The sequence below is a fragment of the Lithobates pipiens genome, unplaced genomic scaffold (assembly GCF_037356315.1).
Source record: "Lithobates pipiens isolate NorthernLeopardFrog02 unplaced genomic scaffold, aLitPip1_a1.2 Scaffold_3, whole genome shotgun sequence".
Taxonomy (NCBI): Eukaryota; Metazoa; Chordata; class Amphibia; order Anura; family Ranidae; genus Lithobates; species Lithobates pipiens.
Genome location: NW_027507790.1, coordinates 50,481,685 through 50,498,237, shown reverse-complemented (window position 1 = coordinate 50,498,237; position 16,553 = coordinate 50,481,685). Strand labels below are relative to the sequence as shown.

Here is a 16,553-nt window from a genome sequence, read left to right as displayed (position 1 = left end):
AACATGCCTCTCAGCAAATAGCTTGGGGTGTCTACTTTCTAAAATGGGGTCATTTGTGGGGGTTTTGTGCCATCTTGGCATTTTATGGCCTTCAAAACTGTAATAGGTAGTGAGAAGTGAACTCAAAAATTTACGCCCTTAGAAAGCCTGAAGGCGGTGCTTGGTTTTCGGGGCCCCGTACGCGGCTAGGCTCCCAAAAAGTCCCACATATGTGGTATCCCCGTACTCAGGAGAAGCAGCAGAATTTATTTTGGGGTGTCATTTCACATATGCCCATGGCATGCATGAGCAATATATCATTTAGTGACAACTTTGTTAAAAAAAATAAATAAAAAAAAAGTTTGTAATTTTCCCGCAACTTGTGGCAAAATATAAAATATTCCATGGACTCAACATGCCTCTCAGCAAATAGCTTGGGGTGTCTACTTTCTAAAATGGGGTCATTTGTGGGGGTTTTGTGCCATCTTGGCATTTTATGGCCTTCAAAACTGTAATAGGTAGTGAGAAGTGAACTCAAAAATTTACGCCCTTAGAAAGCCTGAAGGCGGTGCTTGGTTTTCGGGGCCCCGTACGCGGCTAGGCTCCCAAAAAGTCCCACATATGTGGTATCCCCGTACTCAGGAGAAGCAGCAGAATTTATTTTGGGGTGTCATTTCACATACGCCCATAGCATGTGTGAGCAATATATCATTTAGTGACAACTTTGTGTAAAAAAAAAAAAAAATTATTTTTTTGTCATTATTCAATCGCTTGAGGCAAAAAAATAAAATATTCAATGGGCTCAACATGCCTCTTATCAATTTCCTTAGGGGGTCTACTTTCCAAAATGGGGTCATTTGGGGGGGTTTTGTACTGCCCTGCCATTTTAGCACCTCAAGAAATGAGATAGGCAGTCGTAAACTAAAAGCTGCGTAAATTCCAGAAAACGTACCTTAGTTTGTAGATGTGACAACTTTTGCGCAAACCAATAAATATACAATTATTGACTTTTTTTTTACCAAAGACATGTGGCTGAATACATTTTGGCCTAAATGTATGACTAAAATTGAGTTTATTGGATTTTTCTAATAACAAAAAGTAGAAAATATCATTTTTTTTCAAAATTTGCGGTCTTTTTACGTTTATATCGCAAAAAATAAAAATCGCAGAGGCAATCAAATACCATCAAAAGAAAGCTCTATTTGTGGGAAGAAAAGGACGCAAATTTTGTTTGGGTACAACATTGCATGACCGCGCAATTACCAGTTAAAGCAGCGCAGTGCCAAAGTGTAAAAAGACCTCTGGTCATTTACCAGCAAAATGGTCCGGTCTGAAAGTGGTTAAATATACAATGGAAAGGATTTTGGTATATCTGTTGGATAAATGTGAAAAGATAAGCCCTGTTGATCCTGCCAGAGATTCATGTAGCTTGGAATTTCCTGTGTACTCTACAGTGTTATCTGCCCAGCTCACTTCTGTGAATTGCAGAACACCTCCCCCTATGTTATAGAGGTAAGAAAAGAGGAATGTATTCTGTTGTCCTAAAACACTTCCTGTCCTAGGGTGACAACACTGCTATTATTATTGTTTTGTATAGAGCCTGATGGCGCTTACTATCCAAGGTCCCTTGCACATATACTAAGGACAATTTGGACAGGAAGCATGCAATGTGACTGATGGGGGTGACACTGGATATCACTTGCTACTTGATGGTGTCACTCGGTCCACACTCCCTGCATCCCAATAGCGATGCCAACTGGGTTCAAACCAAGAGCCTTGGTACTGCAAGGCAAAAGTGCTAACCAATAAACCACTGTGCTAGTCTACAGACACAGCACAATGAGCAAGTGTTGTCCCCCTAGCACAGTGATGGTGAACCTTGGCACCCCAGATGTTTTGGAACTAGATTTCCCATTTCAAAATGTAGTAGAGCATCATGGGAAATGTAGCCCAAAACATCTGCCAAGGTTCTCCATCACTGCCTAGGACAAGAAGTGTGCTACTGACAGGATCACCAGGTGAATTTAAAAATGCCGCCATGATATCTAATGCTGGCCATACACTATGCAATCAAGTTGTACAATTTCCTTTGAATCTACTGTTAACTATGTACTGCAAGGGCCTGCCTGATTTAAAACAAACCGAATTTGGTTATTTAAGCTGGCCATACATGGATCAAAATTTGACTTTCCCTGAACCAGCTTGTTGGAAAAATTGATTGGATCAATTGCCTGCAGAGCTGATCAGTGTATTCTGATGGTAGGGAAGCCCCACTGTCAGAATACAATGATGCAGTCTGAAGGATTTCCCCATCCACCTCCAATGTGTAGAGGGGAGAATTGGAACCATGTATGACCAGCTGATGACCATGCTAACGTTGAGATGGGTGCCTCTGATTTTGACCAATCCCCAGCGGCAAGTCAGCTAAAAAGGCTGCCTGTGTGGCCTTATGGAATCGCTCCTTCTGTAGCTGAGGCAGTGAGATGTCACTTCTATCTCTAGGCAGTGAGACTTCAGGCCAGCGTCAGAGCGACATCTCGCTGTATCTGGCTACAGAGGGAGCCATTCTATAGGGACAGATAGACAGCTTCTTTAGTGTCCCCGCCGCTGGCGATTTGTCTCTAGCGGTGGAGTCGTCAGTCTGACATCAGCCTAGGAAATAGCAAGCTGAAATACATTGTTTGCTCTTTGGTTTAGATACATTGTAAGATGACACGTGCCTACCTTTCTTTGTGTTACATTTTACAGGAACATAATAAAATATGAAGTGTTCCTACATCAGGCCTCCAAGCTATGCTATGTATGTGTGAGGAGCTCAGACTGCAGACCCTTATCCCCAAACATCACTAATGTGTGTCCCATCACCCCCTTCTCAGCCCATCCATTATACAAGCACTGAGTGATATGGCTGAAGGGCCCACATTCCTGCAATGACAACCAGTCTGCCTTTTACTTCTATTATGTGAAGGGCTCCATTCAAACCAACACAATCATTCTGGTCACAGCAAAAGACATAGTTAGGATGTTGTCATTACAGACCTAAACACATTGTCATTATTGTTATGTTGCATTATTACACCTGTGTACTGTTTGTGCTATTTAAATACCAGTCCATTCTGTGTCTGGATACAGTCATCATAGATATCATACTAGAGCCCTGTACCAGGTTATTATTCGGGAAGGCTCTGTCAGATGTTCAGTTCATATTTCTAGGCCATTCCCCCTAAAGGACTGACTCCGGATCCAGATGACATCTTCCCCAACCTATGCAGGCCGCTATTAGGAACATGCCATGGAAAGCCATAATGAGGTCACAATCCCCACGTGATGGCACGCCGATATTCCCAATTCTGCACAGCATGTCTTCTATTAGAGATCTTACCATATATCCTAGATCATATATTCTGCACACCACACCTTATATTGTATATAAATTCTGCACATATATCCTATATCTTATATATTCTGCCCACCATATCATATATTCTGCACATATATCCTATATATTCTGCACATCATATCATAGATTCTGTATATCATGTCTTATATTGGATATCCTCTCATATTATATTTCTTACATATCTTATATCATATATTCTGCACATATCTTATTCAATATATCTTATTATATTACATTATATATTCTCTACATCATATCTTACATAATAGATTCTGCATACCATGTCTTATATTGGATGACTTCTGATATTTTATTTCTTACATATGTTATATATTGTGCACATCTTATCATATACTATATATCTTATTATATAGGCTGCACATCATATCTTATATCATTGCTTCTGCACATCATATGTTGTGTTATTATCATTAATATTATTTTCATATATACTACACATCATATCTTATTTCCTATTATTAGTATTATATTTATATAATGAATCTTAGCATATATTCTGCATGTTTTATATTTCCTATTATATATGTTACACATTATATCTTATAGTATATATCTTATTATATGATATATCTTATATATGCTGCACATCATATCTTATACTATAAACATATCTTATTATATTATATATTCTGCACATCATATGTTGTGTTATATCATTAATATTATTGTCATATATTCTACACATCATATCTTATTTCCTATTATTATTATTATATTTATATCATTAATCTCAGCATGTTTTCTGCACATCATATTTTATATTTCCTATTATTATAATTATATATATTATATATTCTAAACATGTCTTATAGTGTATATCTTATCTATGCTGCACATCATATCTTATACTATATATATCTTATTATATTATATATTCTGCACATCATATGTTACGTTATTATCATTAATATTATTGTCATATATTCTACACATTATATCTTATATACTACTATTATTATTCTATTTATATAATCATATTTTCTATTTGCTGTTATTATATATTGTACACATCATATGCTAAGTACAATTCTTGTGTATGTTCTGGTATATATTTATCAGATGATCTCTTGTACCCTGCATCCTGTGTTATATTGTGTCCTCGGATGATATGGCATGTGTTGGCAGTGGTGGGTGCAGTGTGTACGTTGCCATCCTCCCTGATGGCAGAGCCCCCATTGGCCGCTATGTCTGTCTCTATAGCTGGGTACCCGCCTGTGTGTGTGTGTGTGTGTGTGTGTATCCTGGCATTGCACCCCTCGGGGGATCCTTACCTCCTTCTCATCTATGGGGGTCCCAGGAGGCCGCACGGGATCCAGGAGGAGGAGGAGGAGGGGGAGAAAGGAAAGAGACAGGTCAGGTGTGGAATGATGTAATGTCCCCTCTCTCCCGGGTCCCCGGCCCGCTCCTCACCTGTCTTCAGCAGCTTGCTCTTGTACCTGATGCTGGTGCTCATGGTGTACAGCAGAGGTAGGTAGGTGGGTAGGTGGGTGGATGCGCTGGGGGATGCGGGCTGCCCGTCCTTTGTGTTGCTCCTCTACAATCCACTCCCAGGGATGGGGAGAGCAGGCTGCGGCTGCATTACTGGATCCACGGACACCTGCTATTGGCTAAGGCTGTCCCAGCCCACAGCGTGCAGCCAATGACGCAGAAGAAGTAGCCAGGCTGGGCCCGCCCCCCGGCTGTCTGTTGTACGGTGCGGTGTCAATGTGCGCACTCCCAGCGCTGACACGGTGACATCCAAACATTGGGGACACACGTGTGATCACACCCTCCATACAATCCTTTGATCATGGCAACTCCTTTCATCAGATGTCACCCAGATATCTTCTAGTCCCCAGTGAGCAGATGATGGACAATGGGGTCACACCAGATCAAGACCACCTACCTAGGAAGGCAATTCATTCATCTCCAACATAAGAAATCCCATCATAAGATTGGAAACTGGGGCTAGTAGGGAGCATTGATCACGTCTGTCATTTACAACGGAAACCCATTGCAGGGCTCACCATAAACATTACAATCTAGTCATACAATCTTTGTACAACCAAATTTATGTTTACCAAATCGATGTAATGTAAGGACCTACCTAACCTATCCAACCGTTCTGTATCCAATCAGACAGGCCCTTGTATTACATAGATCTAATGATGACTGTACACAGAACATATATAATCAAGCTGTCAATCAATTTACTGTCCAGTAGAACAAGAAGATCATTTGATGTGCCATACACTTATCAATCATAATGGTCTTTCTGTTTTCCCATGATCTCATTTTCCATCCAGACCAATCAGAATATTGTCAATGAAATCGATCGTATTTGCTCCAAATCAAACAATGACACAGTATAGGTCAGTGATGGGGAACCTTGGCACCCCAGATGTTTTGGAACTACATTTCCCATGATGCTCAAATCCACTGCAAGGTTCATGAGAATCATGGGAAATGTTGTTCCAAAACATCTGGGGTGCCAAGGTTCGCCATCACTGGTATAGCTCTTTTCAATAATTCAAAGATTCAATCATATTGTCCAGTTCTGTACAGAATCATTAGGTTGGATCATTATGTACAGGATCACCATAAAGGACTCGGAGATTGCACAATCAGATTCCTTGCGCAATGTTCCTTGCCCAATTGTCCTGTCCAATTGTATCAGATGACTCCAATGTGCTGTGTTAGTGTGCACTGAAAAAGAGGATAGGTTGCATTTTTCACAGCATACTATGAAACACTGCACCACACCCCGTCACACTGCTCTGTATACATATCAATGAAAAGGAATTTTGTGACATATCAATAAATTTAAAGCTGAACTTTGACCTTCCCTTCAGTTGCACCAGTTCCTGAGTGCGAAGATCACACTTGCGACTGGGCCCTGGCATTCCGCCACTGTCGGGGGAGGGGGGCCAGCAGGGTTGCTGGCCACTGGGCTCTGAGCTGAGAGTGTCTCTCTCATACAGCCCAGAGCCTGCACTGACAGTTCCCCCTCCCTAGCTCAGATGGGAGAGGAGAGAGAGAGACAATCTGCTCCTTCTCCTCCTGCCCCTCTTCTCTTATGTGCACCCTGAGAATGATCAAATTCAGCTACTTAGCTTCACACTTCCTGTAGTGCACACAGGAGAAGAGGGTCAGGAGGAGAAGGAGCAGATCTTCTCGCTCCTCTCCCATCCAAGCGAGGGAGGGAGGAGAGAGGTGGAACTGTCAGTGCAGGATCTAGGCTGTATGAGAGATACTATGAAAAGAATAAATGTATCAATACACTCAGTGGTACTGTGGATACAAGTTAGTAACAAAACGTGCCACGTCCTAAAATTGAATAGTGTATCAGAGATACGCTCTCAGCTCAGAGTCCTGCTGCGGAGGCACTGACAGACAGCACTGATGGGCACTGATAGGCAGCATTGATGAGCACTGATAGGTGACATTGATGACCACTGATATGTGTCACTGATAGGGGGTACTGATGGGCACTGATAGGCAACATTGATAAGCACTGATAGGTGGCATTGATGACCACTGATATGTGTCACTGATATGTGTCACTGATAGACAGCACTGATGGGCACTGATAGGTGACATTGTTGACCACTGTATGTGTCACTGATAGGGGGCACTGATGGCCATTGATAGGCAGCATTGATGACCACTGATAGGGGGAACTTATGGCCATTGATAGGCAGCATTGATGAGCACTGATAGGTGGATTTGATGACCACTGATATGTGTCACTGATAGGGGGCACTGATGGCCACTGATAGGCAGCCATGATGAGCACTTGTAGGTAGCACTAATGGGATGGCACTGATTATCAGTGTAAACAGTCTTGCCAGCTCTCCTTTCCTCACACAGACAGAGTATGGGAGGAAAGGACTGCCGATAACCGGTAGTTTACATATGATCACCTGATCACATAGTAAAGGGCCACTGTGATTGGCCCTTTACCATGATCAGCTGTGTCCAAAGCACACAGCAGTCACAAAGCATGCTGGATGTGCGCCCCAGGGGGCACGCAGGAGGCAGGGTTCTGAGAGTATACCCACGGATGCCCTCCCAGAACTGGAAGCCCAGGGCTCGGATGGAAGTGGGGCCCTTTATGGTTTCTCGCACCAGGGCCCTGAAGGTTCTGTTTATGCCTCTGTTGGTTTTTCTCCTGTGTAGTCATAAAAAAATCATAGCCTACATCCTGTACTGACATTGCTTACTCTGATTTCACTGCACGTTGTGAGCTTCCCCCAGTGTGCATTAGAAGCTGCAGGAAGACAGTAGAACGCACATCATTACCATGGCTGGAGGATGTTCATCATCATCTCACCATTTACTATCCCTGGTCCTCTCCTTTCATTCATTGGACTTCAGTTCTTTTAATCATAGAGGCTCAGCATCACATATGGGTGGTCTACAGGTAAATACAGTCTGCCTAGGAACGTTTAACTCAATGATGGTGAACTTTGGCACCTCCGATGTTTTGGAACTACATTTCTACACTGCAGAGTGCATGAGCATCATGGGATACGTAGTTCCAAAACATCTGGGGTGGCAAGGTTCGCCACCACTGCTCATAAGTCTTGCAGGCTGTCACTCGTCCATGAAGGTATTTTGATATTTGCATAACCCCTCCCAAGAGCCAGCCCACAACTTGCATCAGTACTGAGGATTATTGGGCGGAGTACAGAGGACGGGTGCTGTGATGATTTTAGAAAGTCCATGTACCGTCTCCTGGCAGCCCCTCCCACCAGCCATGATCTCCCTGCATTGCATTGAAAAGCACAGAAACCCAGTGATGACATCATTAATCTGGAATAGGGAAGGTAATAAAAACAGAACATTTTTTAATTTAGAAATTTTAGTATTAGGGGAATCAAGGAACCAGAGAAGGAATAATATAGCTTAATTGACTTTTGCCTTCACATACTAAAAATAGTTCAAAATATATGTTGACATTTACTAGTAAATTTATTTAAGTGTCAGATTATAATATAATTAGCATTAGATAGATTTTTTTCATGTCAGGTGACGTATAAGCGTGACACTGGCTGATATATATTATGTTGCCTTTTACAGAGATCAGAGTATAACCGCTGGCAATGACTTCATCTGTTTTGCTCTCCAAAAGGCCAGCACCATCTTTGTTCAGTCATTATACAGGGCTCAGCATCCTGGACTGACATGCTGTTTCAGAGATGACACAGCCATATACAGGATTTCTTCTTGACCAGGAGAAGGCCTTTGACTGTGTCTCCCATGAGTTTATGTGCAGCGCCCTGCGCAGGTTTGGTCTTGGGAAAATGTTTTGTTCGTATGTGAATGTAATGTATAATGACATCTGTAGTGTGGTGTTGGTGAACGGTTGGAAAACTGACCCCTTTCCAGTGTTGTCTGGGGTCAGACAAGGCTGCCCTCTCTTGCCTCTGCTTTTTGTCTGTTGTATAGAGCTCTTCGCCCGAAGCATCAGACAGAACCCAAAGATCAGAGGGATCTCCGCACCAGGACCAGACAGACGGGAGGTCAAATGCTCACTCTACATGGATGATGTGACAGTCTTCTGTGCCGACCGGCACTCCATCGACACACTGGTCCAGACCTGTGAGGACTTCTGCCAAGCTTCAGGGGCAAAGGTCACAGTCTGCTCAGAGACTATCACTTGATGGACTTTAAGGAGGAAGAGGAGGTCTGAAGATTTCCCCCCACCTATGTATCCTTTGGCAGTTCAATAAAGCTTCGGGGAGTAGCCGATCAGTATTTTACATATGTAAAATGTTAATTTGAAGAGGTTAAAATTCCATTCTGAGAATTAGAATTTATTTTACTTGTGTATGTGAGCAAATACACACAAGAAATATTGGTCAGGAATACTGATGTTCAAACATCAGTACCTACCTGCAAGTACCCATAGGGCTTCGTATACAGTGGATGCCATAAATGGTATTTCGAAGGACGTTTGACGTTTTTTGCCCTGCCTCTAAACGCTCCCTCTATCTTAGTGTGTCCATGCACACATATGCTACATTACCAAAAGTATTGTGACACCTGCCTTTACATGCACATGAACTTTAATGGCATCAAAGTCTAAGGCTGGGTTCACACCTATGCAATATTTAGCAATTTTTTGCATATTTGCACTACAGTCCATTTAACATGGTTTCCTATGGAACACGTTGTGTAGTGCAAATCTGAAATATGCATCAATGTGAATCCAGCCTTAGTCCGTAAGGTTCAATATTGAGTAGGCAAACCCTTTGCAGCCATGACAGCTTCATAGGAGTGTGTCTATGGGAATGTTTGAATGTGTGACCATCCTTCCAGAAGCGCATTTGTGAGGTCAGGCCCTTACGTTGGACGAGAAAGCCTGGCTTGCAGTCTCCGCTCTAATCCATCCCAAAGGTGTTCTTTCGGATTGAGGTCAGGACTTTGTGCAGGCCAGTCTTTATGGACCTTGCTTTGTGCACTGGTCCAAATCATTTGGTGGAGGGGGGATTATGGTGTGGGGTTGTTTTCCAGGGGTTGGGCTTGGCCCCTTAGTTCCAGTGAAGAGAATTCTTAAGGTGTCAGCATACCAAGACATTGTGGACAACTTCATCCTCTAAACTTTGTGGCAACAGTTTGGGGATGGCCCCTTCCTGTTCCAATATGACTGCACACCAGTGCACAAAGCAAGGTCCATAAAGACATGGATGAGCAAGTTTGGGATGGAGGAACGTGACTGGCCTACACAGAGTCCTGACCTCAACCCGATATAACACCTTTGGGATGAATTGGAGTCTAGACTATGAGCCAGGTCTTCTCATCCAAATCACTGCCTGACCTCACAAATGCACTTCTGACAGAATGGTCAAACATTCCCACAAACACACTCCTAAACCTTGCTGACAGCCTTCCCAGGGGAGTTAAAGCTGTTATAGCTGCAAAGGGTGGGCCAACTCAATATTGAACCCTACAGACTAAGACTGGGATGCCATTAAAGTTAATGTGTGTGTAAAGGCAGGTGTCCCAATACTTTTGGTAATATAGTGTAGGTATTTACAGGCAAGAACGTTTAGAGGCAGAAAAAAACCCAGTGCCAACGCATTCAGGAGAGGAGTGTTTTGTCGCAAAAAAAAAACGCCTGATGCACCTAAACACGCTTAAGTGCTAGACGCATTTAGCGCTTTAGCAATGGCCAAAAAAAAAATAATAATATTCTGGCCAATAAAATAAATGATGGATGTGCCTAAATGCGTTTGCAAAACGTGGCTTTAGGAGTGTTTTTAATACTGCTTTTCCTCCCGTGGTGCAAAGGTGTCCAGGGGAGGAAAAGAATGTCCCGTGTGCCTAGGGTTGCCACCTTTTCTTCAAGCCAAACCCGAACACTTTTGCGGCACAGGGCAATTTTTTTTACTTTTTTGCAGTAAAAACTATAGGATTATAAAAGACCTGGGACGCATTTGGGTGCCCCAAGGGGAGTAGTAATGTAGCGCACAGAGCTTGCCAGTGGGTGTGGCCAAATTGCTCTTGCTGACATAATGACTCCACCCTTCAGTGATGCCAAACCTGCCACCAAACAGCTGCCCACAGCGGCAATAGATTTGTGTATGACTATCTCGGTTACTTGGGGAGCCCCAGCCTGGTCAGGTGAACTGAAACCCGGACACATGATTCAAAACCCAAACTGTTCAGGTCAATCCTAGACAGGTGGCAACCCTTATGCCCCGTACACACGAGCGGACTTTTCAACATCCAAAGTCCGTCAGACCGAGTCCGTCAGACTATCCGATCGTGTGTGGGCTGCAACGGACTTTAGCTTCGCAAAAGTCTGACGGACTTTAGAAATGAAGCATGCTTCAAATTTTCCCGACGGAACTCCGCCGGACCCGGTCCCCTTCGAAAAATCCGCTCGTGTGTGTGCTACTCCGACGGACTAAAACCGACGCTAGGGCAGCTATTGGCTACTGGCTATGAACTTCCTTATTCGAGTCGGGTCGTACGTCATCACGTTCGAATCCGTCGGAGTTTAGTGTGATCGTGTGTGGCCAAGTCCGTTCGGCCGAAAAGTCTGTCAGAACTCCGTCGGAACTCCGGCGGAACTCCTTTGGAAGTCTGTCGGACATAAGTCCTCTCGTGTGTACGGGGCATAAGTGTGCCTAAGGTCCAATGATAAGGGGAACAGCTTTATTTGAAAAAATATATATTGTTGTTGAATATTGTAGCAAGTCATTTATTCATAAAGACTTGGAAAGGTCAATTTTATTATTATTAACCAATAAAATAAGCAGCAATTAGGAGAAAATTAGAATGCAACTCTTCTTTTTCCCTCTTTTATAGATAGGCTCACTCATTGTACCAGACATGTCTCCTACACAAAGCCGGAGTCCAGGCAGTACAAAATAATCACCAATTCATGCAGTGTTACTTTAAAATAACGGAATCTATTTTCTACCTACAATTAGCGTAAGTAACCAAATCTGTTGAAACTAAAGCCAAAAAATATTTGGCCACGTGCACCTGCGGCTTTCCTGCGGATTAGCTGCACTGAGCCATAGACGTCTATTATATCCTGCAGGTTTGGTGCACTCTCTGCACCAACACCTCTGAATGCTTTCAGACAGTGCATCACACCAGCAAGATGTAATAGGAGTCTATGGCTCAAAACAGCTCAAAAACAGGAAAGTGGCGGGTGCAGTGTGTTGCAGCCGTGGTGCGGGTGAACTGCAGAGCATCAGTGTGAAAGGTGACTTATAGGGGGTTCAGGTTACATTTGCGGTTTTGGGGGTGGTAAAACCCCATAGTTCATTGTGGTCTGTGACTGGTTTAGGGTTGTCACCTTTTCTTCAAGTCAAACCAGAACACTTTAGCGGCACACAGCAATTTCTTTTTATAGTATAAACTAGAGATATACTTTGCGATTAAATAACATTTGTAATCATATGAAGTTAATCACAAAAGTCCCCCTGCACATCAGAGTCCACAGAACCCCCCCCTTTACATCAGAGTCCACAGAGTTCCCCCTTTACATCAGAGTCCACAGAGATCTCTCTTTACATTAGAGTGCACAGAGTTCCCCCTTTACATCAGAGTCCACAGAGATCTCTCTTTACATCAGAGTGCACAGAGTTCCCCCTTTACATCAGAGTCCACAGAGTTCCCCCTTTACATCAGAGTCCACAGAGTTCCCCTTTTACATCAGAGTCCACAGAGATCTCCTTTTACATCAGAGTCCACAGAGATCCCCCTTTACATCAGAGTCCACAGAGTTCCCCCTTTACATCAGAGGCCACAGAGATCTCTCTTTACATTAGAGTGCACAGAGTCCCCCCTTTACATCAGATTTCACAGAGTCCCCCCTTTACATCAGAGTCCACAGAGTTCCCCTTTTACATCCGAGTCCACAGAGTTCCCCCTTTACATCAGAGTCCACAGAGTTTCCCCTTTACACCAGAGTCCACAGCGATCTCCTTTTACATCAGAGTCCACAGAGATCCCCCTTTACATCAGAGTCCACAGAGATCTCCTTTTACATCAGAGTCCACAGAGATCTCTCTTTACATCAGAGTCCACAGAGTTCCCCTTTTACATCAGAGTCCACAGAGTTTCCCCTTTACTTCAGAGTCCACAGAGTTCCCCCTTTACATCAGAGTCCACAGAGATCTCCTTTTACATCAGAGTCCACAGAGATCTCCTTTTACATCAGAGATCCCCCTTTACATCAGAGTCCACAGAGATCCCCCTTTACATCAGAGTCCACAGAGTTCCCCCTTTACATCAGAGTCAACAGAGATCTCTCTTCTAGATGTATCTGTGGCTTCTGGGCTTAAAATTTCTGGCCCCCACTTTCCCTTTCTGAGGACTAGCGCCAGGGACTGGAGTGTGGGCAGACACAGAAGGGTAGAGGCAGGAGGAAGAGGTGCAGATCGATCCCTCTCTGCTCTCCCATCTGTATGTGGGGGGGGGGGGGGGGGGTTGTTAGTGCTAGCCAGTGTGAGTGAACGTGTAACAGACACTTCTGGCTTAGACAACTGCAGCCAGCAACCCTGCTGGGAAGTCATAGTCCAGTGTGAATAATGTGTCCTGGGTTTCAGACAGTCTGACATCCGGATGCATGAATACAAATCCGAACTGTCCGGGTGAATCCCAGACAAGTGGCAACCCTAGACTGGTTACCAAATAATTTAAGTGTCCCTCGCTCTTCAAAAGGTTGAGCACCCCTGCTATACAGTATTGTAAGCGCCAAACGTCTGATGCTGAGACTTACACTTCAGGCTGAAGTACAGCAGTGATAATGGCTATTCTTAGATATTTCAGATAATCATTCAGATCATCACTGGGTCTCTATGCTTCTCTGTGCAATGCAGGCAGATTGTAGTGGACGGGAAGGGCCTTTGCAGCTTCCTCATTCAGAAAACATCATGCATTCTTTTCACAGAATACAGGGCATTCTGTGAACGGGAGGTGGTGACAACAAACGCCACAATTTCCCTTCTCCTATCACAGTTTGTCTGAAAAATTCATGTAAATGGTGGCAAATGCACACCCACATCCACTGCCTTTGTAGCTTAAGGGGGAGCGGTTTGAGGGCAGTAAAAACACAACTCAATTTCTTTTTTTACTGCTTCCCAACCACAAACATCTGTAACAGGTCCATACTACTGTCATAGGCATGTGCAGGGGGGTGTGCCAGGGCGCATCCTAATTTCTACACGTGGTGCCAATTCCCACTACTGTCCGGGCTTACCCCCGTGTGGGCCCCCCGCCCCGCAATGCTGCTGACTTCCCTCATCTCATCTCCTAAGGGGCTAGTAAATATGTCATTTAACGACCCCTTTTCTTTTTTTAAATGAACACAGAAAACACACTTGCTCACCATGTCCATTCATAACTGAAGCATAGTAACCTTTGTTTACTATGCTTTAGCTTGTAAATGATCAGAAAGCCACTCAGCACAGACCACTTCATATTCATTCACTGCCCCATGCAGGTGAGGCTGCAGAGAAAGGCATGTGCGTTTGAGCTTTGGGGTGCACACCCTAATGCAGTAGCATGTACACACCTATGACTATTGTTCATCATGAAGATATACAGCAATAATGACACAATTAGGGACAGAAAACCCTGGCTATAAGAGTTATAGGGGGTTATTTACTAAAGGAAAAGCCACTTTGCACTGAAAGTGCACTTGGAAGCGCAGTTGCTGTAGATCCGAGGGGGACATGCAAGGAAAACATAAAAATAGCATTTTAGCTTGCACATGATTGGATGATAAAATCAGCAGAGCTTCCCCTCATTTTAGATCTACCCCTCAGATCTACAGCGACTGCACTTCCAAGTAGGGTTGCCACCTATGCAGGATTCACCCGGACAGTTCGGGTTTGGAATCATGTGTCCGGGTTTCAGACAATCTGAAACACGGGCACATTATTTAGACTGGACTATGGCTTCCCAGCAGGAAAGCTGGCTGCAGTTGTCTAAGCTGAGAGTGTCTGTTACACTCTTTCACACTGCCCAAAGCCAGTACTAGCAACCCCCCCCCCCCCCCCCAACACACACACAGAAGGAAGAGGAGAGAGGGCTCAATCTGCACCTCTTTCCCCCACCGCTACCCTTCTGTGTCTGCCTACAATCTAATCCCTGGCACTGTGCCTCAGAAAAGGAAAGCTGGTGCCGAAATGAGAAGTGCTGACTGCCAAGGGGTAAATTAGCTCACCATCCATCCCTTTCTGTGACTGCAGTCTCCCCCCTCTCTCCTGCCTCTGAGTAAGTACAGTAAGGTATATCAGGGTTCTCAGAGCACCCCTTACATCAGAGTTCCCCTTTACACCAGAACCACAGTGTTTCCCCTTACATCAGAGTCTTCTCCGTACATCGCAGTTCTCAGTGTTCCCCCATAAATCATGGTTCCCAGAGCATCCCTTGGCTTTTTACCTATTTTGTTACATTACAGCCTTTAGTTCAATGTTTTTTTTTTATCTGAATTATATGTGATGGATCAGAACACAATAGTCTAAGTTGGTGAAGTAAAATTAGAAAAATATATACATAAAACTATTTTTCAGAAATAAAAAACGGATAATTGGCATGTGCTTATGTACTCACCCCCTTTGTTATGAAGCCCATAAAAAGCTCTGATGCAACCAATTACCTTCAGAAGTCACATAATTAGTGAAATGATGTCCACATGTGTGCAATCCAAGTGTCACATGACCTGTCATTACATAAACGCACCTTTTTGAAAGGCCCCAGAGGCTGTAACACCTAAGCAAGAGGCACCACTAACCAAACACTGCCATGAAGACCGAAGAACTCTCCAAACAAGCAAGGGACAATGTTGTTGAGAAGTACAAGTCAGGGTTAGGTTATAAAAAAAATCCAAATCTTTGATGATCCCTAGGAGCACCATCAAATCTATCATAACAAATGGAAAGAACATGGCACAACAGCAAACCTGCCAAGAGACGGCTGCACACCAAAACTCACGGACCGGACAAGGAGGGCATTAATCAGAGAGGCAGCACAGAGACCTAAGGTAACACTGGAGGAGCTGCAGAGTTCCTCAGCAGAGACTGGAGTATCTGTACATAGGATGACAATAAGCTGTACGATACATAGAGTTGGACTTTATAAGTGGTCAGAAGAAAGCCATTACTTCCAGCAAAAAATAAAATGGCACGTTTTGAGTTTGTGAAAAGGCATGTGGGAGGCTGCCAAAATGTATGGAGGAAGGTGCTCTGGTCTCATGAGACTAACATTGAACTTTTTGGCCATCAAAGAAAACGCTATGTCTTGCGCAAACCCAACACATCACATCACCTAAAGAACACCATCCCCACAGTGAAACAAGGTGGTGACAGCATCATGCTGCGGGGATGGTTTTCAGCAGTCGGGACTGGGAAACTGGTCAGAGTTGATGGAAAGATGGATGGTGCTAAATACAGGGATATTTTTGAGCAAAACCTGTACCATTCTGTGTGTGATTTTAGGCTAGGAGGAAGGTTCACCATCCAGCAGGACAATGACCCCAAACACACTGCTAAAGCAACACTTGAGTGGTTTAAGGGTAAACATGTAAATGTGTTGGAATGGCCTAGTCAAAGCACAGACCTCAATCCAGTACAAAAACTGTGGTCAGACTTGCTGTTCACAAGCGCAACCCATCGAACTTGAAGGAGCTGGAGCAGTACTGCAA

General features: G+C 43.8%; 1 protein-coding gene across 3 annotated transcripts in view; it reads right to left on the bottom strand.

Annotated features, from left to right (window-relative positions):
* The window catches only part of SEPTIN5 (septin 5), a 126,052-nt gene extending 121,061 nt beyond the window's left edge, over positions 1–4,991 (bottom strand). For 2 of the 3 annotated variants that reach the window (XM_077461658.1, XM_077461662.1), the window contains exons 1-2: positions 4,811–4,991; positions 4,672–4,682 (exon numbers count right to left, since the gene is read on the bottom strand). In XM_077461658.1, the coding sequence (XP_077317784.1) occupies positions 4,672–4,682; positions 4,811–4,853 (54 nt within the window). In that variant the 5' untranslated portion in view covers positions 4,854–4,991. The remainder of the gene's footprint in view (positions 1–4,671; positions 4,683–4,810) is intronic. The other variant, XM_077461659.1, reaches the window with a different exon arrangement.
* Between the last annotated feature and the right edge of the window lie 11,562 nt (positions 4,992–16,553).